The 27,526-nt window shown below is 43.5% G+C and overlaps 1 protein-coding gene across 2 annotated transcripts in view; it reads left to right on the top strand.

Annotated features, from left to right (window-relative positions):
* The window catches only part of WARS2 (tryptophanyl tRNA synthetase 2, mitochondrial), a 75,789-nt gene extending 49,120 nt beyond the window's left edge, over positions 1 to 26,669 (top strand). For both annotated transcript variants that reach the window (XM_037038790.1, XM_037038791.1), the window contains exons 3-6: positions 6,970 to 7,050; positions 9,844 to 9,929; positions 23,523 to 23,641; positions 25,425 to 26,669. In XM_037038790.1, coding sequence (XP_036894685.1) covers positions 6,970 to 7,050; positions 9,844 to 9,929; positions 23,523 to 23,641; positions 25,425 to 25,873 — 735 coding nt within the window. In that variant the 3' untranslated portion in view covers positions 25,874 to 26,669. The remainder of the gene's footprint in view (positions 1 to 6,969; positions 7,051 to 9,843; positions 9,930 to 23,522; positions 23,642 to 25,424) is intronic.
* Positions 26,670 to 27,526: the final 857 nt, after the last annotated feature.

The raw sequence follows: 27,526 nt of genomic DNA, 5'->3' as shown, positions 1-27,526 counted from the left end.
AAGGATTTTCCTCCTGTGCGGAGGAAAATAGAGATCTTGTCAAAGGTTGGAAAATGAGGACTACTCAATGTATGTTAGCTGTTACTGCCACGGAATAATTCGTGGGGGATGCCTGAGAATGGTTGTGCTGAACCCCATCTGCACAGTTTTTTTAAGTTTTACTGAGATAAAATTCACATATCATACAATCCACTCATTTAAAGTGTGCATTTAATGACTTTTAGTATATTCAGAGTTGTGGATCCACCAGCACAATCAATTTTAGAACGTTTTCATCATTCCAGAAGGAAATCCGGTGCCCACTGGCCTTCTACCCTCTCCCTGGCAACCTCTGATCTACTCTGCCTTATATTGGTTTGCCCTTTCTGAGCACTTCATACAAATGGAATTATATAGTATGTTCTTCTATGAGTGGCTTCTTTCAGTTAGCGTAATGTCTTCAAAGTGATATCTATCAGCACTCCAGTTGTTTTTAGTTTTGAATAATGTTGCATTGTATGGATATACCACCGTTTATTCTCAGTCAGTGGACATTTGGGTTCTCTGAACTGTTATGAAACTATTATGAAAAATGCTACTATGAATATTTGTGTCAAGTTTTTGTATGGGTATATATTTTCAGTTCTCTTGGTATATACCTGGAGTGGAACCGCTGGGTCATATGGTAACTCTGTATTTAACATTTTCAGGAATTGTTAAACTGTTTTTAATGTGGCTATTTCACTTTGTATGAGGGTTCTGCCAACAATGTATAAGCATTCCAAATTCTGTTTCCTTCTCCAAACTTGTTATTCTTTGTCCTGTTAAAAATTTATTTTACCTGTTCTAATGAGTATGAAGTAGTATCTCCATGTAGTTTTTACTTGCATTTTGCTAATGACTAATGATGTTGAGCATCTTTTCCTGTGCCCATTGGCCATTTGTATATCTTTGGAGAAATATTTTTTCAAATCCTTTGCCCATTTTTTAAGCTAGATTATCTATTTCTTTATAATTGATTAGAGTTCCTTATATATTCTGAATATGAGCCCCGCATCAGCTATGTGACTTGCAAATATATCCTTCCACTCTGTGAACTGCCTTTCACATTCTTCACACTGTTTTTTGAAGCACAAAATTTTTAAAGTTTGAAGATCAGTTGATCTATTTTTTTCTTTTGTTGCTTGTATTCTTGGTGTCATATTTAACAAACCATTGCTTGAGCCAAGGACCTAGAAATTTACTGCTATGATTTTTCTAGACATTTTGTAGTTTTGGCTGTTACATTTAGGTCTGTGGTCCATTTTAACTTAATCTTTATGTATGGCATGAGGTAGGGGTTCGGCATCATTCTTTTGCATGTAGGTATTCAGTTGTTCCAGCTTATTTGTGAAAAAGACTGTTCTTTCCCCCACTGGAATTGGCCCAGCACCCTTGTTGAAAATCAGTTGACCATAGATATATAGATTTCTTTCTGGACTTTAAATTCTACTCTATTGATGTACACATATATTTGTATATTCTATGCTTATACCACTACTGCATTATCTAGACTATTGTAATATTACCTTGATTTGTTTTTGGATATTAAACCAAGCATGTGTTTCCAGGATAAATCCTACTCGCTGATGTTGTATAATGTTTACATATGTTGCCGGATTCATTTGCTAATATTTTGGTGAGGATTTTTACCTATAGATTCACAGGAGGCATTGGTCTGTAGTTTTCTGTCGTCGTGATGTCCTTGCCTGTTTTGGTATCAAGGGGATCCTGGCCTCTTCGAGTGAGTGGGGAAGTGTGCCCTCCTCTTTCAGTTTCTGGAAGAGATTGTGAATACTTGGTATTCATTTTTTAAATGTTTGTTGGAATCCGCTAGTGAAACCCCACCCCTGTGGTTCATTTTTGCAGTTACTGTTTGTTTGGTGCTCTCCCGCAGTAATTCGGTGACATCTGTCTTCAGTTCTGTGCCTGGCCACCAGTCCCTGCTGGGTTAGCTTGAGCTCAGGTGCTGACTGAACAGGAATTTCCAAACGCCTCAATCCTACACTTTCCATCCTGGGCAGAGAAGCGCTCACTGGGCCTGGAGCTGAGCCCGAGGTGGGAGATGGGGGTCTGTTCAGGCCTTTCCTGGTGCTGCGCGTAGCCCAGCACACGCATGTGGCCATCCAGATGCCCGGGAATATGTCAGGTCTTTGCCGAGCACCCAGCAGGCGTATCGTTTTGCAGCTTTTCTTTCCCTTTAAGTTCTCTGTCCAGCCTCGTGTTTTCCCTGCTGGTGTCAGCACCTCAGGCAGCTGCAGTATTAAGTCTTTGCTGCTGATTATTTCTGAAAAATGTCCCAGGCTTTTCGGACTGCATGAGCTCTAAGACAGGTCAAATGACAGCAACCCTGCACATGGGGCTTTTCCAGGGGGCCGTCAGACAGGCCAAGCAGTGACAGTTCTCTGGAGATGGGCCTCTTTGAGGCACTCCAACCCCAATTTTTCCCATCCCCTGACAACTAGGCTGCTGGTTTCCATGGCTACCACAGACCTCGGGGGAGGCTGATGGGAATAGGATGAGTTAAAATGCCACAAGGCTCTCTGTTTTTACTGAGATTTGGATGTTCTCCTTAAATAAATACTCTTCAGGTTATTGCCACCTTGGATTAATTGCCACAGTTTGGAAAAAGCTGAACAGTGTTTGCTAGTGTTCTCATTGCTTTTGTGGAGAAGCAGATAGATTCTCAGGGGTCACTCAACTCTTCCAGAAGTCCCATCACCTTGCTTAAAACACCAGAAGGTTTTAACTTTATTTCATTCCAGGCCCAGTGTAGTTGAATTTACTGCCTCTTACCTGTTTGCACACACCGAGCACACCCATGTAGCTCATGCTCAGAATGCTCTCCAGGCCCCTTTGCAGCCTCTAACTGTCCCTCTACACGGTAACATGTTTCTGAATTTAATAGAATTTGGATTATTTAGTGCATACCCTTCTGTTTTCATTCAACATTGCCTTTATGAGATTGGCCTGGGTTGTTGGATGCAGTTGTTCATCCATCCTCATTGCCGTAGTGTTCCATTGGGTGGATGTACCACTATTCATCCATTCTGCACAGCCGGGCAATTGGATCGCTTACAGTTTGGGGCTGTCCCATTATATTCTTGCACACGTATTTTTGAGGTCATTCCTGTTGGATATATACCTGGAAATGGACTACCTTGGTCACCTGTGATATGAACGTTGAGCATTAGTGGACATAGTTTTTAAAGTTGATATATTGCCAGGTTACATCCTACAGCAATGCATAAGAGTTCTATTAATATCCTCGCTGTAGTTGGTATGATCCGGCTTTTTCAGTTAATCATCCTGATGCTTGTGCGGTGGTTCCACAGTGGTACCACTTTAATTTGCGTTTAATGCATTTGGCCAATTTTCATAGGTTTGTCTGCTATTTTCTTATCAATTTGTAGGAGTGTCCACATTTCCTGCATACCAATATATTCTATATAGGTTTACAAATATCTTGTCCCACTCGGTAACTTTTCTTTACTCTCTTAAATCACAGGTGGCAAACGCAAGGCCCTCAGTCCCGATCCAGCCCTCGACCTTGTCTTGTCCGGCCTGGCACCTCGTTTCTGCCCGGTGGCAGTGCCAAGCTCCTTGCCCCTAGTTAAGGAGTCATTACACTTACAAAGTCCTAAAATTACATTCAGCCCTTTGAATGTAATTCACCCAGGAGACTGATGTGGCCCCTGGTGAAAATGAGTTTGACACCAGTTTTAAATGATGGGGTCGGATAAAGAGTTGTCCATTTTAATGGAGTTTAATTTATCCAGGTATTCTGCTTTGTGTTTAGTACTTCTTGGATCTCATTAAAAAATCCTTACTGGCCAAAGGAAATTAAAGATGCAACCAACTGATTGATTTTTTTCTGCAAAATGTTTAAAGACTTATTATTTAGGCAGAACACTAGTCTATCTTCAAGAATACCAGTGGTTCCCCAAGAGTATATATTACAAATGATTGCCCTCTTTAATTCACAGAAACGTCCACAAAACATCATGCCTCATAGAACTCTATTCCAGAAGATCTTTTGTTCTTCCCCATCAAACCCAGCAATTCTGTTGAGTATATTTCTTACCCCATTTGTTTCTAATCACCCTGTCTTCTATGCTCAGAGACAGTAGAGCCCTTACACGTGAAGTCCTCTAGCTTTCTGCTCTCTGCTTCTCTCCCACAAGATAGAACCTCATCTATATTTATTTCCTCTCCTCTTGTTTCAGTGGAAGATGTTTTGTGAAGTAGGCCTATCCCCTCCTAGTAGCTACTGCCATCTCTACCCTTTCTTAAAAAACAAATGTCTTAGATGTGATAAAATTGCATAGGACTAAATATACGCACACAATGTGTGCATGGAAAACTGATGAAATCTAAATAGCGTGGATGGATCGTACCAGATTCAGTTTCCTGGCTGTGATATTGCATTACACTTATGCAAGATGTTGCCATTGGGAAAATTGGGCGAAGGGTGTACTGGGCCCCTTCATATTATTTCTTACAACTATATATGAATCTGTCATCTCAAAATTAAAAATTAAAAGTCTTCCTGAAAATTATCCATAATAACTACCATGTATTGAGTGCTCACTGTGTGCTAGATACTGTTCTAAGCACTGTCAGGTGGATACTGTTGTTAACTTCATTTTGTAAATGATGAACCGGGGGCACGGAGAGGTTAAGTCATTTACGCAGGGTCACCCAGCTGATAATGGCAGAACTTGCATCAGGATCCAGGCAGCCTCACTCCAGAGAGAGAACTGCTAACCACTTCTTTGAGGAGGGCTTACGAGCTGTTCGCCTTGCTTCTTGTACATCTGTCTCCACCTCCTGCCTCCTGCTCACACTCCGACCCACCCCCTGGGCCGTAGTGTCCTTCCAGCCACTCCCCGGAAACTGCTTGTACCTGGATGACCAGCAAGCCTGCTGCTAAATCTACTAGGTTCTTTTTGGTCCCAACCATGCTTTCTGCAGCCTTTGATATTGTTCATACATTCAGAAAGTATTTATTGAGCACCTACTATGTGTCGGACTCTTGATTTACAGCAACAAACAAGAGGAGGGAGCACCACTGTAGCTGACGGACACGCACGTCTTCACTGTGACCGTCAGGGGCCCCAAGTTTTTGGTCACTAGTGACTTGTCTGTGGATGGCCATCTTATCGTGTCATGATTTTGTTCTTCTGTGGCTTAAACAGGTCACGTTATTATTTTGTTTGTGGTTTCACAGTGTAACTCAAAACGTACCACATCACAATGTCATTTTTACTTTTCTCCGAATACCAACCTGAACCTGTCCACACAGTTGTCTTGGAAATATGAGTAAATTAAAAAAAAAACAAAGCCTGAAGTGTTCTACTCTTCTTCTATAATTAGTAATAATAAATTGTGAAAATTGTCTTTGACCTTTTACCTACTTTTTTCTCTGTCTAAGAATAATTTGGCTTAATTTTATGCTCCCTTGTTTGGAAACACCAGGAAGATCTCTGGAGATTATTCAAGTCTCATTCAATTCATCGAAATAAAATATAAAATGCTACTCCAAGGAAAATACTTGACCTCACGGAGACCTGCTGCTAGGTGTTTGTGTATCGCCAAAGCTGAGCACGTGAGCCCGTGTTGAAGGAAGGGAATTGTCCGGTCCCTTTCCGCGTGTCCACTGTTATTTTCTGTTATTCCTCTCCCCAGTTCAGTAAAGAAGAAACAGAAACCCCCTCCTACTTCTTCATGCCCAAAACCAGCTCTTGTTTGATTCGTTCTAACAGGTGTGTGCTTGCTCGATGATTAGAAGCAACCCTGCCTGCCTCCTGCCTCCAGCCAGCGTCCCTGTGCTTGTCTGGTGGCTGCTTGTTACAGCAGCCATTAGCCATTTGCACGGACAGTGCTGTCAAAGGCGCTGCCCTCGGGGAGGCCCAAACGGCTCTTGGAAGAAAGATGACAGACTCAGCCCAGCAGCCTGCAAAACTTGAAAAGCGAGTCCTTGTCAAACATGTGAAAAACAACTCTTCCCTCTCCATGACTTGAGGGAAAAAATGAGAAGCCAGCTTAAGCCAGATGGCGATTCCTTGCTAGTAAAATAGGCCCAGGCTGATTCAGCCCCATCCCTTTATGTTCCTTTTGCAAAACCCACAAAGAACACATTTGGGGCCACTTTTGAGAGTTGGCAACGGTCTCTGCTTTTGAAGGAAATCATATGGACACGAGCAAAGCCACAGTGGATGAAGCCTGAGAATCTCCAGGGTCCGGAAACAAGATGCATAGCCTCAGATTCCAGGTCATCACTGAGAACCTGGCCTGAGTCCAGGAACCACCCCGATTGTAACCAGTTTGGTGACTTGATTAAGTTCGATTAAAACAAAAGCAAATTGGGAAAGGCTATGGTTTTTGTTGACTAGACTTCTTTTTTTTAAAAGGGGGAAAAGGAAGAAGGAAGAGGAAAAAAGAGAAAGGAACAACTAGAAACTATAAAAACACCCTTTGAGATGATAAAGTGATTCCTAAATTTCTCTTTCTTTAAGTCCAATACCTTTCCCTACCATTTACTTGTAAGGTATGATAGCTACTTTCATATAGTTAGAAGTCATTTAGACTGGATTTGAACCTGTGTGTATGTGTGTGTTTCTTAATAGCCTTGGCTTTTTTTAAGAGGTAATAGGATTTAGTGAAATCCTCTCACTGAAGATTCTGAAACAGTGTGGTCAGCCTCTCAAAAGGGATGTTGTAAAGAGGATTTAAACACTAGATTAGCAATCCTATTGGTTAGTTTTGAAGATTTCTTCTTCACCTAAAGCCCTGTGCATTATGGACCCATCTCTGTTACCTGTCCTTTTAAAAATTACGTTGATTTGGGATATTCTCAGCCATTTAAGTTGACACCTGTCTGTTTAGTTTTGTTGTGTATGCAAGGGAAACATTGACCACCTTTGTTAACATTCTGCTTTATTTCTTTAGGTGGCTGAACACACACAATTAAGTTGGATCCTCACCTGCATGGTCAGACTACCCCGGTTACAGCATTTACACCAGTGGAAGGTAAATGCTATAGTCTGATTAACAAGCAGAAGTTCAAGGTCCGCATCACAGCTGTTTTTCCCCTCTCTGTGTATTTTTGTGGTAGACTCTGGGAATCCCGAGTTACGGACTTCCCTGGTCTGCAACTCACTAGTAACTAGAAGAGCTCTCTTAAGAGTCTGTGCCTTGCCGTATTAGATGAAAATTTAAAAAGTTCCCTAAGATTCCTTCCAACTGAAAAACTGGGTAAAAATATCCAACTTATTACTTGATTTTATCTGTGTGTGGTTGAATCAGAGTAACCTTTGGATGGACTTGGTAATGGCTTTGAAGCTGCTACATTATAACTAACAAACAATCGCTATATCTGGATTGCTGGACTCTGAAGTTGTCCCGTCGGCACTGGGATTAACTGGCAGTGAGGCCTTAGAGTGTTTTCATTGTGGGCAGAAGAGACGACATATTTTATTTAACATTTAAACAAGTTGAGTCCAGGCAACGGTTCAAACCCACAGAAAAATGAAGGCTAGACTTTTTCTTACAAGTTCAACTAAGAAAGATAAATCTGATAATTCACAGTACTTTACTTCCATTTATTTTTGCAACTGGATAACCCAGGGGTAGGTAGGCCCTGGCCGTGGCAGTGCTAATTTCAGTTTCAAGCCTCTTTCCAGCAAGCTGACTCAGCAGCTTTGCCAGGGCTGCGGAAGGCCGTGGACAGGGCTTAAAAAAACAGTGCTTGAAAAGGAGGCATTGACGATGCTGACAAGAATTCAGAACAGAATTTGGTGATGTTCTCTACCACATTTTAGCTTTAGGCAAGACTGTCCCGGTTCATCGTAGTGCTCCAACACTCAGTTAAATACTGAAATCCTTTTTAATAAGAGCTGAATACTAATTTCATGGGAAATGTTCCTCCGTGAAAATAGTGTCTGAGGACCTCCTGGTGATGACAGTGATGGAGGAGCCTTCCCCTGTGTCCATAATTTCGTATTTGTGGGGAAAACATGAACTTCCCATGCCAGCCTTAACCTGGAGCCCATCACTGCCTTCTGCGGTCTTTTCTTCATTGGCAAATACTTGTGATGCTTCTCCAAATCTCTTATCACACTAGGTGCTAGAGGTTCAGCACCAAGTTCACCAAGACTGATGGATGTGGCCCCGTTCATGAGGCTTGTAGTCCTATTTGAGAAAAGGCAGTGAAACAAGGGATGAGAAAGTATGAAAGAGAAAAAGGGAAGGTTCCAGATCTTAAGAGCACCAGTTTGGTTTTGATCGGGGCAGTGAGGGGTGGGAAAGTGCGATAGGAAAGTGGAGTCAGGGCTGCCAAGGTCCGGGCTATTGGGAGGATTAACGACATAACAGATAGAAGCCATCTGGGGTTGATAATAAGCACTCAATAAATATTAGTACTCTCCACATCTTTCCCTTCTCTTTGCAATTTCAAGATCCAGTCTTCTAATATAAAAGGGCTATAAATCTAATGCAGTGGCAATTTTTTAACATTGAGTTATTTTCCCATTTGCTCATTTCCAAATGAAAGTTTCATTTTCTCTACGCGGTGATCGTTGGGGACCGTCCTTTATCATGGACATGGTAAGGAGATGAACTGGGGGACCTGGGTTTGAACTTTCATGTTGCCTTTGAATGGCCTACAGCATAGTTGCTGTAAGCCAGAAACCCCTTGAAGCAGTAACCAGGAAATTTAAGTTTGCAAGTGAATTATGGAACACTGACGTGAAGATGGTTGGAGAGCAAAGCTTTTGCCTTTCAGACCCCGACTCAAGGGGTGTGTCTACGTGTTTCTGGGCAGCCCAAGTTGTGAGCGTTGTCGAGCCTGGCGCTGGGGATCATCCAAGTCCATAAATTCAGTCGTTCGATTCATTCAGTAATAAAAGGACTCCTGAGAAGAGATTCGTGTTAACTAGACAAATGAGATTTATCTACACAGCAAGATATCTATTTGTCGTTGTACAGGCAGCGAGATACCTAGGCCTTTGGAAGCAGTTACCAGTGCCCTGCACATAATATTCCTTGCTAACAAGTAGCCCTACCCAGAGAACCAAATTACCCGTCACCCTGTTAACCGTGGCAGGGAGCTGGCATCACTAGGGCTCACGTTCAGCGGAACATCCTCGCGGTTTATAGTGGGCACCCAGTGCTCACCAGGCATTAGCTATTTCTGATGTCGCCTCTGGTGTTTCCATCAGCTTCCCCGTTAAGGAAATTCTCTGTTCTCTATGACCCGTCCTGTTCATTGGGATCACTTTACTTTAGCATCTACAGATCCATGCAGATGATTCGGATTGACAGCTTAACGGTTCTCTCTTTTTACTTTTTCAGTGCGATGGTGGAGGGGCGGGTTGTTGTTTTCTTAAATGTGACTGTAAGGGAACACTCCAGTTTTGTCCGCTGTACAGTGTGAGACGTACTGGGATGCTCCTCCAGACAACCGACAGGCATTTGATGTTATCAAGGGATGTTACAGAGGCAGCTCATCTCATGGTGTTTCCTGGCCCACCTGTGAAGTCAGGAATGCATCTGACTTGGCACCCTGAAAACACTCATGCCCTTAGCTTAATAAAGTGAGTGAGAGACAGTGACAGTGGTGGAGTGGACTCCCCTCATTCCTGCCTAGGCCTGGAGCATGAAGACAAACCAGCCGGAAGGTGGCTCGAGCTGCTAAAGGGAGCTGAGATGCAGGGTTTTTACAGGAGGCTTCAGGTTACCCTTTGTCCGCTATAACGATTTCTTACCTCAGCAGTATAACCAGGTTCATGCCGACGTCTCCCCCTCCTCCTTTTCACCCCACAGGCAAAGACTGCCGGGCAGAAGCACGATGGAACTGTGGGCCTGCTCACGTACCCGGTGCTCCAGGCGGCTGACATCCTGCTATACAAGTAAGGAGCCGATTGGACCGGTCTCACGCATCCTCCCGCTGACAAGGGGGCGTTTTAACCTATGCCAGCACAGTGGGCTCATGGGGAAGGTGGACACAGAAAAGACCACAAGAATTGGTTTGCATCTATTCTGCAGTCACTAATTCTGGACGTTAAGTTCCAGTGCGAAACTAGCAGTATTAAGGTCTAACTCTTAAATAGCACGCACGTGCTGGAGAGACTGTTGTAAGTGCTTTCCGTACATTAACCCGTTGAGTGCTTACAACTCCTTGTAAAAGTTGCACTGTTATCGTGCCCGTTTGCAGATGAGGGAGCTAAGGCACAAAGTAGTTAGTAACTTGCTCAGAGTCGTGTAGCTTGGACCCAGTATTTGAGGCTGGAAAGTTTGGCTACAGAATTTGTGCTCTTAGCCACTCTGCAGCCTGGGCTTCCCCAGTAATAATTAAACTTCCAGAGTTTCAAGTGTTGATTTCTCGAATACTCTAAAGCAGTGCTGTTCAGTAGAACTTGCCTGCAATTATGAGGTGTATCCGTGGTTCCCACGACTGCAGCTACACCTGTGTATAGCAGTTGGGCACTAGAAATCTTGACAGAGGAGCTGAATTTTAAATCTGCCCGTAAGTGTGATGGTGGCATGGAGATGACAGTCTGTGTGCCTTGTGGCATGACCCCACGAGGGTCACGTGACCCCAGGGCCATGGTGCAGTTCCCCACGGAAACAACTGTAAGGGTAGTTGCTTAGCTTTCAGATAAGGAATGTCGAATATTACATGCCGGCTATCTTTAATTCTGATTAAAACGTATATATGAGGGTTATGTGTCTGTTTCTTGTGTCAACTTCGATGCTGGGCTCCTGGTAGCATTTAATATTTATTATAAGTGACTTTTGATTTATCCTGGGAGGTCTAGAATACATTTTCCCAGGAATAGTAAGTGAAAGTCTAAGGAAGATCTGATCATGCATTTCCTGGCAAAGTAGCACAGTTACTTAGAAAGGTTCTATAAAGAGCCTTGATTTTTAACCTGTAAAATAGGAATAAGACGTACCCCACACAGGATTGTTAAAGGGTTAAAATGAAACACAGGCCAGGCCGCACTGTGACTGAGAGCTGCCACTGGTTATGACTGACGATGATTATGTTTTTGACAATGACATCTTATATCTAGTTTCGTTTCCAAGGGCTACTTGTTTGTAGAGCCAGGAGCTGAGTTTTTTTTTTAGCACCAGGATACGGAAGCCCACAACATGGCACATTTCCTTAACAGTTTGGGAGCTATAATGGGCAAGTCCTCTGCGCTCAAGGCTGCGAAAGAGTCGAGTTTACCACGAGGGAGTGCCCTCTGTGAAAACAGGGCACTCAGAGTGCGAAGGGACTTTAACAGGCCTCTTCCTTAATCCCTGGCTTTAAAATGTTAGCAGATGGGGTGAAACAGTCTCCCCAAAGCTGTGGAGTCAGTCCCGGAACACTGGAGCCTCGAGCCTGGTTCTGGTCTCCAGAGCCCCGTGCCGACCTTCCCGACAGAGCCAGTAATTTTGTCTGGAGACAAGATCACGTGAATAGCCAGGACCACCCAAGGTCATACACGTTAAAGTGATGATGAATTTACCTTCATCGATTGCCCAAAGTACAGTTGGAGGAATGATAAAATACTCCAGGTTCTCTCATCTACACAGTGGGTTAATGCTCATGGGGGTTATTAAACAGATTTTATATAAATAGAAATCACCTTGCATATTATCAATGCAAACATTTTAAGAGTGTAAGAGCAACATTTGAAAAGGCTGAAACTGGCAAAAATAGTTCCTTAAGATCCCCAAATCTGTATATATTCTAAATATATATGTCATATATTATATATTTCTGTATTATATATTATACATTATATTTATATACTGATAAGTATATTATTTTAAAATATTTTATTTATTTACTTTTTTAGAGAGAGGGGAAGGGAGGGAGAGAAACCTGATCAGTTGCCTCTCACACACCCCCAACTGGGGCTCTGACCTGCAACCCAGGCATGTGTCCTGACTGGGAATCAAACTGGTAACCCTTCGGTTCACAGGCTGGTGCTCAATCCACTGAGCCACCCCAGCCAAGGCTAAATATATTATTTTTACATATAAATACAGAAAAATTTTTTAAAGATTTTATTTATTTCCAGAGGGAGAGAAACATCAATACATGGCTACCTCCTGCCCCCTACTGGGACGGGGGGCAGTGCCTGGCCCACAGCCCAGGCATGTACCCCCACCAGGAATCAAACCAGTGACCCCTTGGTTCACAGACCGGTGCTCAGTCCACTGAGCCGCACCAGCCAGGGCTAAATACAGAAATTTTTAATGTATTCTAAATGTATAAATACAGGATCCAGCACAAATAGCACCCCTTTTTAATTACACAATCATAAGCATGTAATTCTGTAACATAACAACATCACACTCAAGCACACTGTATGACATTTTACGTGAAATGTTCAAATTAAAACAATAAATCACTACACCCATATTGTTACCCTGCCAGCTGCGTTCAGGCAGGCCTTCCTTCTGCTGGCCCCTCTGCATTTCCTATGCACGGCCCTTTTTTGAGCTGCGGCTCAGGTTGTGAGTGTCCTCTTTTCTTACACAAAGCAGAAACTGTTTCAGATGTGGCAGGTAACCACTAAGCTTCCTGACAGCGCCCTGTCTTTCTCACTCTGCCCAGTGTTGGCAGGTCCTCGCACTGGAGGTCGGTATGCTCCCGAGGAGAAATATTCTTTTCCAGCCTCCATTATCCCCAGCCCACTCCCAATGGCAGAAGTATTTTCATGCTGTAAACATTCCTTCTCTAACACTTACTGATCGATTTGCTGGTTAGAACATGTACTGAGAATGGTATAAGATGCCTTTCTTCCTCCTGTTTTCTGAAAGGGGGATTATGGTTGGCAGATCCTTATTTACTCCCATCAGGACTCAGATGTTTTACACACAATTTGTTAAAACAAATAAATGAAAGCATTTTTCTATAACCCTGGCTGGTATGGCTCAGTGGATTGAGTGCTGACCTGCAAACCAAAAGGTCTCTGGTTCAATTCCCAGTCAGGGCACATACCTGGGTTGCAGACCAGGTCCCCAGTAGGGAGCATATGAGAGTCAACCACGCATTGATGTTTCTCTCCCTCTCTTTCTCCCTCCTTTCCTCTGTGTCCAAAAATAAATAAATAAAATCTTTAAAGTATATTTATATAAAGCTAAGTATCTGTATTCAGGATGACTGTCTACTCCACAGCCTAGGAACCTACCTACCTGTGATGCTATAATTAGATCGTACACTTGGAACAGACACCTGCATGCGCCTTTTCTTAAGAGAAACAACATCCTCACATTTCCCTCCTGCCTGGCCTCGGGCCGGACCAGCTGCTGCCGGCTGTACACGCTCAGCTCATAGACTGTTCTTTCAGGCTCTTTTTTCTTGCCATCTTCCGTCAGACCGTTCCCGGGGGAGCCATTGCCACCCCACACAAATCCCGCATTTCCTGGGCATGTGTGTCGTTTGGACCACTACAAAGCATGCAGACAAGTACTGTAAAATCAGGTCTGGGTTACTACAGCATTTACTCTGCTAGCATCCGTTTGTCATCTGTTTCATTATGCTTCCTCCGAGTTTGGAAATTCCTCATTGCTTGGTACTAAGTAGCAGAGTCAGGACTCAAACCCAGGTCTGATTTTTAGCCTGCACCATTGTTTTCTGTGTAACAGAGCTCAGGCACTCGGGGTGTTTTTGTTTGACTTTGTTTCGTTTGGGTTCAGATATTGCTGGATTTTTAAAAAGGTCACGTAGCCAGAATGTCTGTGAATATTTACATTAAAAATGTAGATAGATACAAAACACGAAGATAGGTAGGAAGAAAGATAGACAGAAAGAATGAATACTTGCATTTTCTCTCACCAGCAAATCTGTATGTGTGGCCTCTTCATAAAATGTTCATGCACGGCAAGTATATCTAGTGTTTGCTTTTGTCAAGACCAGCATGAGCGTGAGTGGGGCGTGGTCTGGGAAGGGAGGGGGGCTGTTCAGACGAGTGTGTGACAGAACGGTGTGACCACGCGTGGTAAGGGATCGAGAAACGTACAGCCGAGACCACCTTCAGTTTGAGAGTATGCTTAAACAGCAGATATTTGAAGAGAGGCAGAATGCTCAAAAATAGCCAGGGCTCCTAATTTTTATTTTGCCTCTACGGTTTTCTTTAAGTATCTAATATCAAATAGCTGGCTATATACTAAGTAGATATTTCTCTCACTTTCTCTCTCTCTACACACACACCCATACAGCAGATACCTGCAGTGCCACGCATCGGGGAAAAGGCAGGGGCATGGACTCGAGGGAGAGGGGAGGAAGGAACTAGCATGTGGCGAGCGCTGCCGGCCCGCCATGCTGGCTGCTGCGGCTGCTGCACACACGTCACCTTGTCAGGCTCTCGCCCCCGCCGCTCTGCCGCGCGGCTCAGTGGCGTTTTCCCATGTTGCAGATAAGGAACTGAAGTTTCAGGGAGGGGCCGCTAACCTACTTGGCTGGAGATGGGACTGATCGCCTGGCTACTCACTTTCTTTCTCAAGAATTTGAACAGGGAAGTGTGGGAAGAGGATAAGAAGAGAGTGAAAGCGAAAGCTGAGGTGACAAAGGAAAAGGAGGAAACAGAGGCGTCAAGGAACAGTGAGTGTGCAGAACGAAGAGCAGACAAAAGCAGAGCAGAGCAAGGAAGAAGACTGGGTGGAGACATCCTGCCCGCTCATGCCACAGAAGGGCTGAGTCAGTATCAGGTCTGAGCATCGGACGCTGCCATTGAGGACAGTTGAGATCATCTGTCCCTCGAACTGCTTTGGAGCCTGGCTTCCAGGGCCCGGATGATGTCCTTTGTCTGCGAGTCCAGGCTGCCCCAGGTCCCCAGGAGGTCCTGGAAGCTGCCAGCCGGACCTCCTGTCCGAGGTCTCCTGACGTCCTCACGCTCCCCGGCCACTGCCAAAGCAATGGTCTCTTCTCCGTCTCACTTCGCAGCTCTTAGGCAGGCACCAACACAGAGCCGGAACCTCCTGGAAGGCACTCTGAGGAATAGCGTTCCGGGAGAGAAGAGCCCTGAGATGTCAACCGAGCATCCAGGACACGCTCCTACAAGCCACGGGGAGCCATCTGTGCATTTTAAGGACGGCGTGAACGAATGCAACGTATGCTTTTAAAAGAGAAATGATTGAAATACAGAAACTACACTGGGGGACAAAAGCAGCTGGGGCAGTCTGCTGAGAGGTTCTGTTCTAGTCTGTTTGGACCCGGAGGGTGACAGTGAAGTTGGAGAGGGTAGACAAACCTAGGGGAAGTTAGGAGGTGAAGTGCATAGGTCTCCTAATGAAGCAGACGTGTGTGCGGAGAGGCATCTGGATGACCCTGCGTTTCTGACTCTGCACCTGGACCAATGGCGTTGGGGCTCACTGAGGTAGGGACACGGCAAGGGGACTGGCCAGAAGGGTGTGTGGCTTCGTTGAGTGTTCTCCCTCCTGGAAGCCTTGACTCCGCAGACGCGGACGCCTTCATCTGTCTCTGCCAGTTCCCGGCCCCAGGCTTTGCACATCACAGGTCTTCAGTAGTAATTGCTACACCGGGAGTCCTCATGGCGTATTCGGCAAGCAACCAGTGACGGTGGATTAATCCTTTACGAGAGGAGAACCAGCACCAAACTCCCGTCCCAGCTGGGCTGGTTAAAGGCCGCAGCGTGGAAAGCTTGCAGCCAGAGAAGTGGGGGGCAGGGGGAAACCAAGAGAACAAATCTGCCTGCAGATATATGTAGGTGATGAGTCTTCATCTAGACACTAATTCTGCCAGAGGGTCAGGGTGGATCCCAAGTGAACGTAAATGCAGCGAGGAACTCAGCAAAAGAAAAATGGTTTAGTCACCAGAGAAGATCAGACGCATTATTATGTGACAGAAGTTATAACAATCAAAATTATGAAAGACTTTTGTTTTATGTTGTGTCGAAGAAAGCACACTCAGGGTAAGTAAAAAAAAAAAAGAATATGGGGAAAAAGAAAAGACATTAATATGGATATTGTTAGGGAGGGCATAAATTTTAAAAGAGCAGCACTAAATTATTTGAAGTGAAAGGAAGACTGTGAGGAGAGAAGTCGCAAATGTGAAGAGTATAGGCCCCATAAGTGAGCAGAATCAAAGACAGGCTGCATTAATGTAAAGTGTAAATTCAATGGATGAGAAGTGAGGGCCAAGATAAATTACAGGAGGTGAAAGGAACGGAGGGACGAAAGACTAGAAACAAACAAACTAAAATCAGATGAGGAAGCCAAGTAGAGCAACGGGACCAGGTGAAAAAAATTAAAATTTTTAAAATCTCTCTCTCAAAAAAAAAAGAAAGAAAGCAAAACTTCACAGAATGGTAAGAAAAGAGGCGAGGATCCGACATAAGGCAAAGACGCATGCCGAGTCATTATGAAAACTAAATGTGTTTTCTGTTTAGTTCGGTTGCTTTGTAAATCTGGAACCATTTTGACATGTGGAAATATTCATTTTGATGTGCTTAAAGTGTATTGATTATGGTAATTGTTTTTTCTGTGTTAGTCGCAGTCCATTGTGATTTCCTATGGGCTACCGTAATTGCTTTTTAACCTGCCCTGTTGGCTAATTTGGTTTGGGAGAGTCGCGGTGACCCCTGCATGTCAGCGTCACTGTAATTTCAAGACCGGAGTAGGGAAGTCCAGTCAAAGAAGAGAAACGTTAAAAAGGTCGGGGGGCGGGGTGCATGTACACCTCAGCAACATATGCAGGGTGATAGGCACCGAGGGGATCATAAAAAGGAACGGTGTGGCTTTTCGCACTCACCCGGCCGGCTGGGGACTGTGTGCTCCACGCTGTGAGGAAGAGAGCGCCAGACAAAGGCCTACGGATCATTTTGTACAATTTCCTAAGTTCACTTAGGGACCTCAGAAGGAGAGAAACTGCTTCCTGGTCCATTGGCATCATCCCTGCGTTTTACCTTTCCCATTCATTGCTCTGTCCCTGTTTTCCAGCGACTAAGAGAATTCTCACACTTCCTGTATCGTGCCATTTATACTTTGGAGTTATCTAATCAGATATGTGAGCTGTCAGTTTCAAACGTGGTTTGCACCCACACCTATCAAGATGGCTGCCCAGGTCGGTGCCCGTCTCTGGGGTTATGAGTCGGTGTTTATGTCTGTGGTATGTCGGCTATTGGAAGGAAGTGATTGTGGCTTGAAAAAAGTTACAGTGTGCCTCACACCAAGGTCTCTAATAGTATCAAAGTTTCTCTACCGTTTTGTCCTTCATTCTATCAGATATTGATGAATATATGTCATATCAATTGCTAGTGTTTATTGAGCTCTTTCTGTCAAGTACGATGCTTGGTCATCTCATTTTATCCTTGAAACAAGTCTATAAGGTTGGCACTGTTATGATCTCCGTTTTACAGGGGAAACGGGGACTCAGAGGAGGTAAGAAAGCTGGTTCTGATGACTCGCCTTGGAACTGGTGGAGCTGTGATCTAAACTCAGCCAGACCGACTTCTGAGTCCTCGCTTTCAGCCTGATCGCGAGCTGATTTTATTATCATTGCTGTCTTGGTATGAAACGAAAGCGCCTTCCTCTTAAGATCGTTCCTTTTTTGAATGAGTATGTATTAAGCTCCTTCTACACACCAGGCAACTCTACCAGATGCTGGAAATACATTGAAAAGTAAGACAGACAAGCTCTCTGAGAGCTTATTATTATAGCAAGAGAGAAAACAGCATGCTATTCAATAAACAAACAGATGAAATAAAGTAATTAGATTGGAATTAATACTTAAAGACAATAAGTAGGGTAGCTTGAAAAACAATAGGAGGGGAACCCAACTTTGAATCAGTGTAGTTAGCAAACACTTCTCCGAGTAGGTGCTCTTTGAGCTTAGACTGAAATAAAGGAGCCGGCTTGAAGGAGTTCAGGGAGGAGCAGTACGTTCAACAAATCCAGCTCCCTGCTTTCTATACTGGAGTTATAAACTACTCCGGGTACGTGATTTCATTTTCTGTCTCATTTTAGGGTCCAGTAGTGGGAGAGTCATCTCTCACAGGTTCATTTCAATGTTCTAATGTTGTGAAAAGGTTCTTCCCATATTAAATAAGAAAAATTAAAAAGTGCTGCTCCTATTTCCGTGTTTATTAACATCTTGGTGCATTTCCTTCAAACCAGTTCCTTAAGCAAACATTTCTTGTGTATATGCCAGGCACTAGATTGTGCTTTGCACGTGTTATTTCTCCCCTCCAAGAACCCCGTGAGTAGGAACTATTATTAGTCAGTTTTAAGAATTAAAAAAAAAGACTGCAGGAGCTTAAATAAGTTTTCCCAAGAACGCCCACCTGGAGAACAGGCATCTGACCTCAGAACGGCCTGACCCTGATCCCTGCTCCAACCTCTGTGGCTTCTCCTTTAGGTGAATTTGTGTCCTATGTATTTTCAAAAACAACTTGGCATCCTGTTTTTTTGTCTTATGTTTTTCTACATCATTTAAGTGTTTTCTGTTTTTCCGTGATTCTGTATTTTGCTATGTAGACTGTGTTTTCTTTACCTTTCAAATACCCCAGTGATTCGGAAGGTGTAGTTCTGTTTCCCATTCCAGCGATGATCATCTTTGAACTAAACAAATGAGCACACACACAGAGACCGGTTATGCAGAGCCGGCCGCAGGGAGGGAGGCAGCCACCAGCGCTCATGTTTCTTAGAGGCTCAAAGGCAGGAGGGGAGCGGGAAATCTTTACAGGAAAGGAAGGTTTCAGGTGCGCTTTGTGCTCTGAGGCTGTTGCCATGGGGACGCTGGAGGCTGGCAAAGGAGAAATGGGGCATCTTACATGGTTCCTTGGGGAGCATTTTGACCTCCTCTGGTTGGTCCTGAGTTGGACAAAGCAGGGACAAAGAATGGGGACACCGGCACTCGTTGAGGAAGTCTCGACCGTTCTGGGGCAGTTGCCACAGGGGTGGTGATTTGGTTTCCGGGTCTGGGTGCTCCAAAGGTTTTGGGTCACAGTTTTTTTGTTATTTATTATCTGGCTATTGTCCATTTGTATTTTAGTTTCTCTCTTTTCAGAAGTTATTCTTTGAGTCTTTAACTGTTCCAAGTAAAAAATGGTATCATGGGATCAGGTGGGTTATTAATCACACTTTGAGGGCTTCAGTCTATACTCACTTCCTTTCAATTTTGTTAACTAACCTGGGATTTTCAACAAAGATTGTTATAAATGTACCGATTTTAGATTGTAGTTGGTTGCAAATTGCAACCAAAATTTAGACTTTATATTTTCATGTTTATAGCCCGTCTTTATACCTCAGCATCTCCTCGTCTGAATTCTTAAGTCCTTGGGTTTCATTTAGATTTCTTTCCAGTCCTTTGCATGCCTGAGAATTTCTCTGTTTAACTTGCAACATCTATAAAATGGGATTAAGTACAATAGTAATACATTAAGCTCTGGCTTCTGTCGGTCCGTGAACTGACCACCAGCCTGCAGACCGAAAGGTCACTGGTTCAGTTCCCAGACAGGTCACATGCCTGGGTTGTGGGCCGTTCCCCTGTTTGGGGCATGTCAGAGGCAACTGGTCAGTGTTTCTCTCCCTCTCTTTCTCCTCCCCTTCCCATCTCTCTAAAAATAAGTAAATAAAATCTTTAACATATAACAACACATTAAAAGTGCCTAGTAAACTATACAGCATGTAGGAGGTATTCAATAGCTACCAGCTATTTTATTATGATCATCATAATTATTACTGTAGTTCACAATAAAAGACAGCTTGACTGGGTTTTTAATACGTTTTACTCTCAACCCTACAAACATTGTTGTGTTATTAAGCTGATTTTTCTTATTTTTGTTTTTATTTTCTGGCTGTGGCATATGGGATTTTTTCTTTGACTTTGTAATTCAGGTTTTCTTTCTGGGTTGTGTTTCAGTGTGAGTCTCTGTGTGTGTTTTTTTCCCTGACCCTGGTCAATATGCAGCCTGAGCTTTGCTTGCTTACTTGTTTTCGAACCAGTCGCTTTTCCTTCCATTTTAAGGTTATGGCTTCTATTCCAGTGGCCTTCGTTTCTTCCTCTGAAGAACCATAATCTTAGGTCAGAGGACAGTCCAGCCTGCCAGCTGCTGGTCACGCTTCTTTTTCCTCTTGCTGTGAGTTCTGGAGGAGCTTTGAGTTGCTCGCCCAGGCTGTGTTTTTAGAAATGTCAAGAAATGTGAAAGTTTACATATACATAAATATTCCATCGGGTCTTGATTGTCCACTTTGCTAAATATGCATAATGATCTGGGCTTCCCCCCCACTTACAAACTGCCCCTATTTCTGGCCACAGTGGAGGGAAGTTGGGGTCAGAGTCAGGTAACGACCGCATGTCTGGTCCTGTAGAGACTAGAGGCCCCCTTCTGAAATGCAATGCATGTAATCCTTTTTAGAATTCTGTTCTCTACATAGCTGCCGTTGTTTGAAAGTTTGCCGAATTTCAGACACTGTGCTAAGCGCTTGACATGCATTGTCTCATTTAGTCTTCATAGCAGTACTATGGGGTAAATGTTATTACTCCCAATTCACAGTAAAATAACTTATGTAGAAACCTGTGATTTATATAAGACAAGAGTGGCAGAGTCAGGATTTGGTGCAAGCCTGGTCAAAATCCTGTTATCTCGAGTGAGTGCTCTAATGCATCTCACACATGCACACATGCACGCATGCACATGAGCACACACACACACATGGCATCTACATGAGTATATAAGGAACTATACAAAAACACAGGTAATGTTCGGGGATTTTTTAAAAAAATAAACAAAATGAAGCCCTGGCTGGTGTAGCTCAGTGGATTGAGTGCGGGCCTGCAAACCACACGATCGCGGTTCGATTCCCAGTCAGGGCACATGCCTGGGTTGCAGGCCAGTTCCCACAGGGAACTCGTGAGAGGCAACCATACATTGATAATTTCTCTCCTTCCCTCCCCATCTAAAGATAAATAAATAAAATATTTTTAAAAAATAAACAAAATGAGCCCTGGCTATTGTGGCTCAAAGGGATGAGCGCCAGCCTATGAGCCAGAGGTTCGCCAGTTCAGTTCCCAGTCAGGGCACGTGCCTGGGTTACAGACCAGGTTCCAGTAGGGGGCGCTTGAGAGGTGACCACATGATGATGTTTCTCTCCCTCCCTTCCCCTCTGTCTAAAATAAATAAATAAATAAAATCTCTAAAAAGTCAAATAAAATGAATTCCATTTGACTTTCATGCAAATGAAGTGTCAAAGAGTTGTTTTAAAACCTGTTCCTTATTCTGTTACTCAAAATACCAGTTCTTCTTTTGGAAATATATTTAGAATTATTTTATCAAACAAATATCAGTTTCATTTACTGACAGTGATGCTTCGTTTCTGACCAGAAAGTATAGAATATTCATTCACCAGATTTATCTCCAGATAATTTTCAGTTATTGTAAAAGGTCATTTTTTGTTCACTCTAATCAAAATTTCCCCCTATATAAATATTTTAAAAATCTGTGTTCAAAATAATACAAATACCTTGTTGTTCTGTAACTATAGTTCAGGAACAGCCTTGTGCTTCTGTTAAAATTCTCTTAATGAACACCACATAGAAATATAGCAAATGCCTTTTATGTTAACATAAAATGTGGTATGCATGTTATAACTGCAGTTACACAAAAGTATACATTTATTATATAGAGACAATAATAAGGACTAGGAAGTAATTTGCAAAAATAAAAATGATTAAAATTATGAGGGATATTTCAAAAATTTTCAAAATGTTCTCAAGTATTTTCTTAAAGTAGCTGGTTTCCATGCTAGTCAGAACTGCCTGCACCATCCTGTGCTCTAGACAGAAATGGTCAATGGCCCAGTAGCCTGTGGACAGCGGTTCACAGGAAAATTGAAGATCTTTGCCAGTTTTTCAAGAATCATTAACTACCCCTGGGCAAGGAGGTTCTCTCTATAACAAAGCACCATAGTTTTCTAGCAGTTTTTCTTTGCTGTGGCTGTTTTTCTCTTAGAATTTATAAGTATTTAAATACTCCAGTTCACTTTAAGGGTGCTGCTTTCACAGGGGGGAGGTCCAACTCCCTTGGTCAAGAAACTGCAGCACTTAGTTAACTATTATCAAATGTAAACGCCTCAGCCAGCATTAGAGTTAAAATCCTGTCCTGGCCCTGTAGCTTAGTTGGTTAGAGCTTTGTCCCGGTATGGCAAGGTTGCAGGTTCGATCCCCAGTCAGGGCACATACAAGAATGAACCAATGAATGCATAAGTAAGTGGAACAACAAATCAATGTTTCTCTCTCCCCTGCCCCAACCCTTCCTCTCTCTTTCTTTAAAAATCAATAAATAAAAATCACCCATCGCCTCTCAGTATAGACTTTTCTCCACCAAGACTCCTGCATAATGGTTCATTCTTCCCTGCGTGACATAACTCACCATGAGTCAACATCGCAAACTTTACATATAGGATTGAAATAATTATAAATGAAGTCCCTGTATTCTGATCATTCTTGTTTTACATCTTCATTGTATAGTAACATAAAATATCGCAGATATAATTCAAGTCTCCTTTGTTTCTTTCCTTGGGCTCATTCTTTCCCCTCCCTCTCTGGAGGCAGCTGTGATCGTGAATTTGTGGAAAAGCCCCCAGTATGTTCTTTAACTTACATAGGCATTGGCAAACAGTGTATAGAATTTCCACATGTACTTTAAGATTTACATGAATATCTTCTGCAACTTGCTTTTTTTCATTCAGCGCTGTTTTTGAGAATTCTCTACATTGTGCTGGTAGATTTTGCTCATTTATTTTAAGTTCCCTACAGCATATTAATTATCCTGTGATTGCAGTGTGCTTGAAAACAAAAGAGCATATTTCCTTTTTTAAAATTTATTTTGGAGAGCGAAAAACATTGATTTGTGTTTCCACTTACTTATGTATTCGTTAGTTGATTCTCGTATGTGCTGTGACCAGGGATTGAACCCGCAATCTTGGCATATTGGGATGACGCTCCCACCAACTGAACTACCCGGCCAGGACTGACAGCATAATTCAAAAAGATCTTGAGTTACACCCTGTGTGACAGGGAGGAGAACTCATGCCTGAAGAGCTGTCTACCACGTTTGATTTGAGGAGTTGGGTGGAGTGTCTTTCAAGTGTGAGCACAAGCTCTGAAGTACGAAGCATCTGGTCAAAGCCAGGATAATATGTGCTGAGTGGGTGAGGGAAGGAGGAGTGGTGTTGGAATACAATTAATGCTTCGAGCCCGTGCTATTTAAGATGCCATCCCTCCCTCCCAGCCAGATCCTGTCACTCTGGTGTTGATGGCTGTATTCTTCCGCTGGGGAGGGAAGAGAACTCGAGTAGACAAACGTCTCTGGCGTTTGTCTGACACACAGATAAAGCCATGGGTCTCGCATCCCGCCTGTAGTGGGAGAGCGTTTGCCGAACACCCCCAGTGAGGCAGGCACAGGAAGTGCGGCTGCTGGCAATATCACTTCCCTCTAAGCAGGAGCCTTGCGGCGTTCTCTGTCTGTCTTTTATTAAAGGTCCACACACGTTCCTGTCGGGGAGGACCAAGTGCAGCACATGGAGCTAGTGCAGGATCTCGCTCGAGGGTTTAACAAGAAGTATGGGCAGTTCTTCCCAGAGCCCAAGTCCATTCTAAGTGAGTAACAAACGTGTGATTGATAAATCGGAGCTTTTTAAAAATCCTTTAGTAGTTAAAAACATTTTTTAGTTACACTTGACATGCTATATTTTATTAGTTCCAGGTATACAACATAGTGATTGGACATGTATATGACTGACAAAGTGATCGCCTTGGTTAAGTCTAGTAATCGGGGCATGTTTGGAAGAAAAGACCAGATAATGGGCCAAAGCTGGGAACTTCCTGAGGACTCACCTTGGCTTCCGCATGGACAGCCCTCAGGATTTATAACTAGATCCCTGTATTTTTCTGCCATGCAGGACTAGTAGGCCTCACTGGATAATTTCGTAAAATAGTCAAAGAAGCTTGAAAAGTACGGGAGAGACGAAAAACTAAAAATAATCATTTTCAAGTATATTTTATGACTTACCATATAGAAACATTTACATATTTACATATAAAATGTGTATTTGTATATAAAATATGTGTTTTGTATGTATATAAAATGTCAGTCCTGTGGTAGAACAGGTACCTGTCCCTATTTTAGGGATAAGGAAGCTAAGGCTTGGCAGGGCTGACAGTGTGTTCGAGTCCCGTACATACGTGGTTAGTAGCAGAGCCGGGCCCTGCACTGAGTCCTTCTGACTCCAGAACCAGTTCACCTTGCCTCCCTATCCACAGTAAGACAAAAGCCATGTCACTGAGGACTGCTGGGTTGGGACCAGATAAAACCAGAAGGCGTGGGCGATCCTCACACTCTGCCCTCAAATGCACAACCGAGGTAGAATGTCAAGGCCACCTACCGACCCTGACACCTCAGCTGCGGCTGGCCGGGCTGCGTTAGTTTGGAATCTTCTTGAGGAAAGAAGCTGTAAATCTCTACCAACATTTTTGTAGCTGAGTAAACAGGGCCAGAATCACTGAATCTCAGCTCTGTCCATCTTTATTAAGCTGATGGCATTTTAAAGGAACAGAACATGTTCCCAGTATCAATTCAGAAACATAAGGTGGATATAAATGTCTGAGTTATTCCAACCATCACCGCAGATGAATTCAGGGCACCCCACGCACCAGAGTCAACCTTCTTTTAGCAATAAGTAACGTTTCAGTGTTTTGGCCTATTATTATTTTACCTACTTCAACTTTATAGGCTTCTATATTAGCCATAAAAGAGGCAGTTATTACTACCACTGGTTTATGAAGCACAACTTAACATCTGGATTCTATCAGAGCAATAAACAAGCTTCTCCAGTGCGTATGCGTTTGCACACACTTGTGTAATCCTGGGTGAGGGTTGTATAAGTGTGTACCTTCTGTGTGTCAATCCTTGGAAGGACTGACACAGATCATTCAAATTGGTTTGGGGACAGCAAGGGCAGTGGTTGTGGGTAGAGGGAGATTAGCTATAGGCAAACACAGAGGAAAAGAGGGAGAGAAAAGAAATAGTCCTTTTTTTCAAGGTATGCATGGTAAAAATAGTGTGATTGACATAGTTAATTTGTATAAGAGTATACATTTTTATGTATACATGTGCATTCACAATGCAGAGAAATGTCAACAAATGTTAACATTATTACTACACATTTCAGATGACATTGACTTTCTTGCTTGTATAAATTGCTTGAATTTTGCATGGTGAGAATTTCATTTTTATATCATCAGACAAAAAATAATAAAGTCATTTGGTATTCTTGATTTTTCTAAAGATCTAGATGCTGACATTCCTAGTGCTTTTTTTAATGTTGTCTTTTGTTTTGTTTTGTTTTGTTTTGGGGTGTGTGTGTTGGTGTTTTCTCCTAAGCATCAATGAAGAAGGTAAAATCCCTCCGAGACCCTTCTGCCAAAATGTCGAAATCAGACCCAGACAAACTGGCCACCGTCAGAATAACAGATAGCCCAGACGAGATAGTGCAGAAATTCCGCAAGGCCGTGACGGACTTCACCTCGGAGGTCACCTACGAGCCGGCCAGCCGCCCGGGCGTGTCCAACCTGGTCGCCATCCACTCCGCGGTGAGCGGGCTCCCAGTGGAGGAAGTGGTCCGCCGGAGCGCCGGGATCGACACGGCTCGCTACAAGCTGTTGGTGGCGGATGCTGTGATTGAGAAATTTGCTCCAATTAAGAGCGAACTTGAAAAACTGAAGTTGGACAAGGACCACATAGAGAAGGTTTTACAAGCTGGGTCAGCAAAAGCCAAGGAATTAGCCTATCCCGTGTGCCAGGAGGTGAAGACATTGGTGGGACTTCTGTAGGGAGTTTCAACTAATGACAAAAGGGCTTTTCTGTTTGGTGGCCTGGGCACTCCGCTAAAGGCAGCTTTCCTCGCAGACAAACAGTGATGGTTTGGGGACATTGAATTCGGTGTACCTGATTTTGGCTTCATTTGATGAATAACGCTTTGCAGCCTTCAAACAGCGCGGTGTTCTAAATCCTGTCAATACAGTGCTGTGGCCGGAAAACAAACAAACCAAGAAGCCACAGCTTTCTGAATCCTCAGTTTTTGAGGCAGGCTCCTCGGCCTGAATCCATCTACACAGATGCGGTTGAGTCGGTCAGTGATTTGGCAAACGGGGGTATCAGCTGTGTGTCTCTCGAGCACACGCTGTCGCCTGCGGTCACGTTATCTGTCCCAACCCCACTGCAGTGACATGCAGAGGTCTTAGACTTATAACCCCTGGGATGCCACTCGGACCAGTTCGTAGTCAGATCTCATAAAAATAGGTTGGTGATGGCAGTTCATGTGTCACTGAGGAGGTGCCAGCTTTAATGGATTTAACCTGCTTGTTTCCCAAGAGATTACACTGATTGTTCCAGCAAGTTTTTTTTTAAATTCAGAGTTGCAGGATATAATCTACTATTTCAACTTGATTTATTTGTGGTACAAGAGCCCAGTCCCTCCCTAGACGATGTTCCTTCCTTGCATTTCTCTCTCAGCTTCACCTCGCCCCCGTAAAATACATAGGAGAAGAATTCCCATTTTACACCGAGGAGGGGGCGTCTCCGGGATGCGGTACTTGCACAGTATCACTTAGGAAGTGAGAAGCAAATTCAAGGTCAAAATCATACCCCTTCCAGGAGCCTCCAACCATGATTGTTTGGAAGGTGGGTCCTGGAAATGTGCTCTTGTAAGACCTGAAACTACTGATACTCTTGACATCAGTAGCTCAACCAACAGCTGCCTGCTTTGAATCCGGTTTCAGCCAACCTTGGTGTCATTTGCTCCTCGAAGTCCCGGAGGAGGAGGCAAGTCCCAAGTTCTGTCTCCTGCACCTGCACTTCACAGTGTCTGCTGCCAGACTGCAACAGCAGTCAGCAGCGGGAGCTGTGCGTCTCGCCTCTACCTCAGTCTCTCTGAGTGACAGCAAGTCTCTCTGAAACTAGCTTCTTGGCACGTCCATTCCCCACACCTGAAACGGGGAATGGTAATCCCCACTTACCAGGGTCTGCGAGGAAGACTGATTTTGTAACAGAAATGGCTTCTAATTTTTTGCCAATGAATATAATGGTTGTCATTTATACATAAGAGACTAACTAGTATATTGGGCAAAGAATTTTTTTAATCCTCACCCAAGGCTATGTTCATTGATTTTTAGACAGGAAGATTGATAGAGGGAGAGAGACATCAATGTGAGAGACATCGATTGGTTGCTTCTGGTTACATGCCCCGACCAGGACTCGAACCCACAACCTCTTGGTGTACAGGAATGATGCTCTAACTAAATGAGCCACCCAGCTAGCGCTAGGCAAAAAGTTTTTACTCAAGTTTCTTAAGAGACAAGAGTAGAGTGGACCTTGTATAAACAGATACAAATCCACGGAACACCGCATCCTGGAATCCAAATTTAAAGACCCTTTTTCAAATCTTTTCTTGGAATGGGTGTCAGTCCTATTGCAAACCTCTTTGG

This window comes from Sturnira hondurensis, unplaced genomic scaffold (genome assembly GCF_014824575.4).
Source record: "Sturnira hondurensis isolate 20B ecotype Veracruz unplaced genomic scaffold, ASM1482457v3 Scaffold0024822, whole genome shotgun sequence".
NCBI lineage: Eukaryota > Metazoa > Chordata > Mammalia > Chiroptera > Phyllostomidae > Sturnira > Sturnira hondurensis.
The sequence above is the reverse complement of the archived record's forward strand: the minus strand, read 5'-3'. Positions and strand labels throughout refer to the sequence as shown.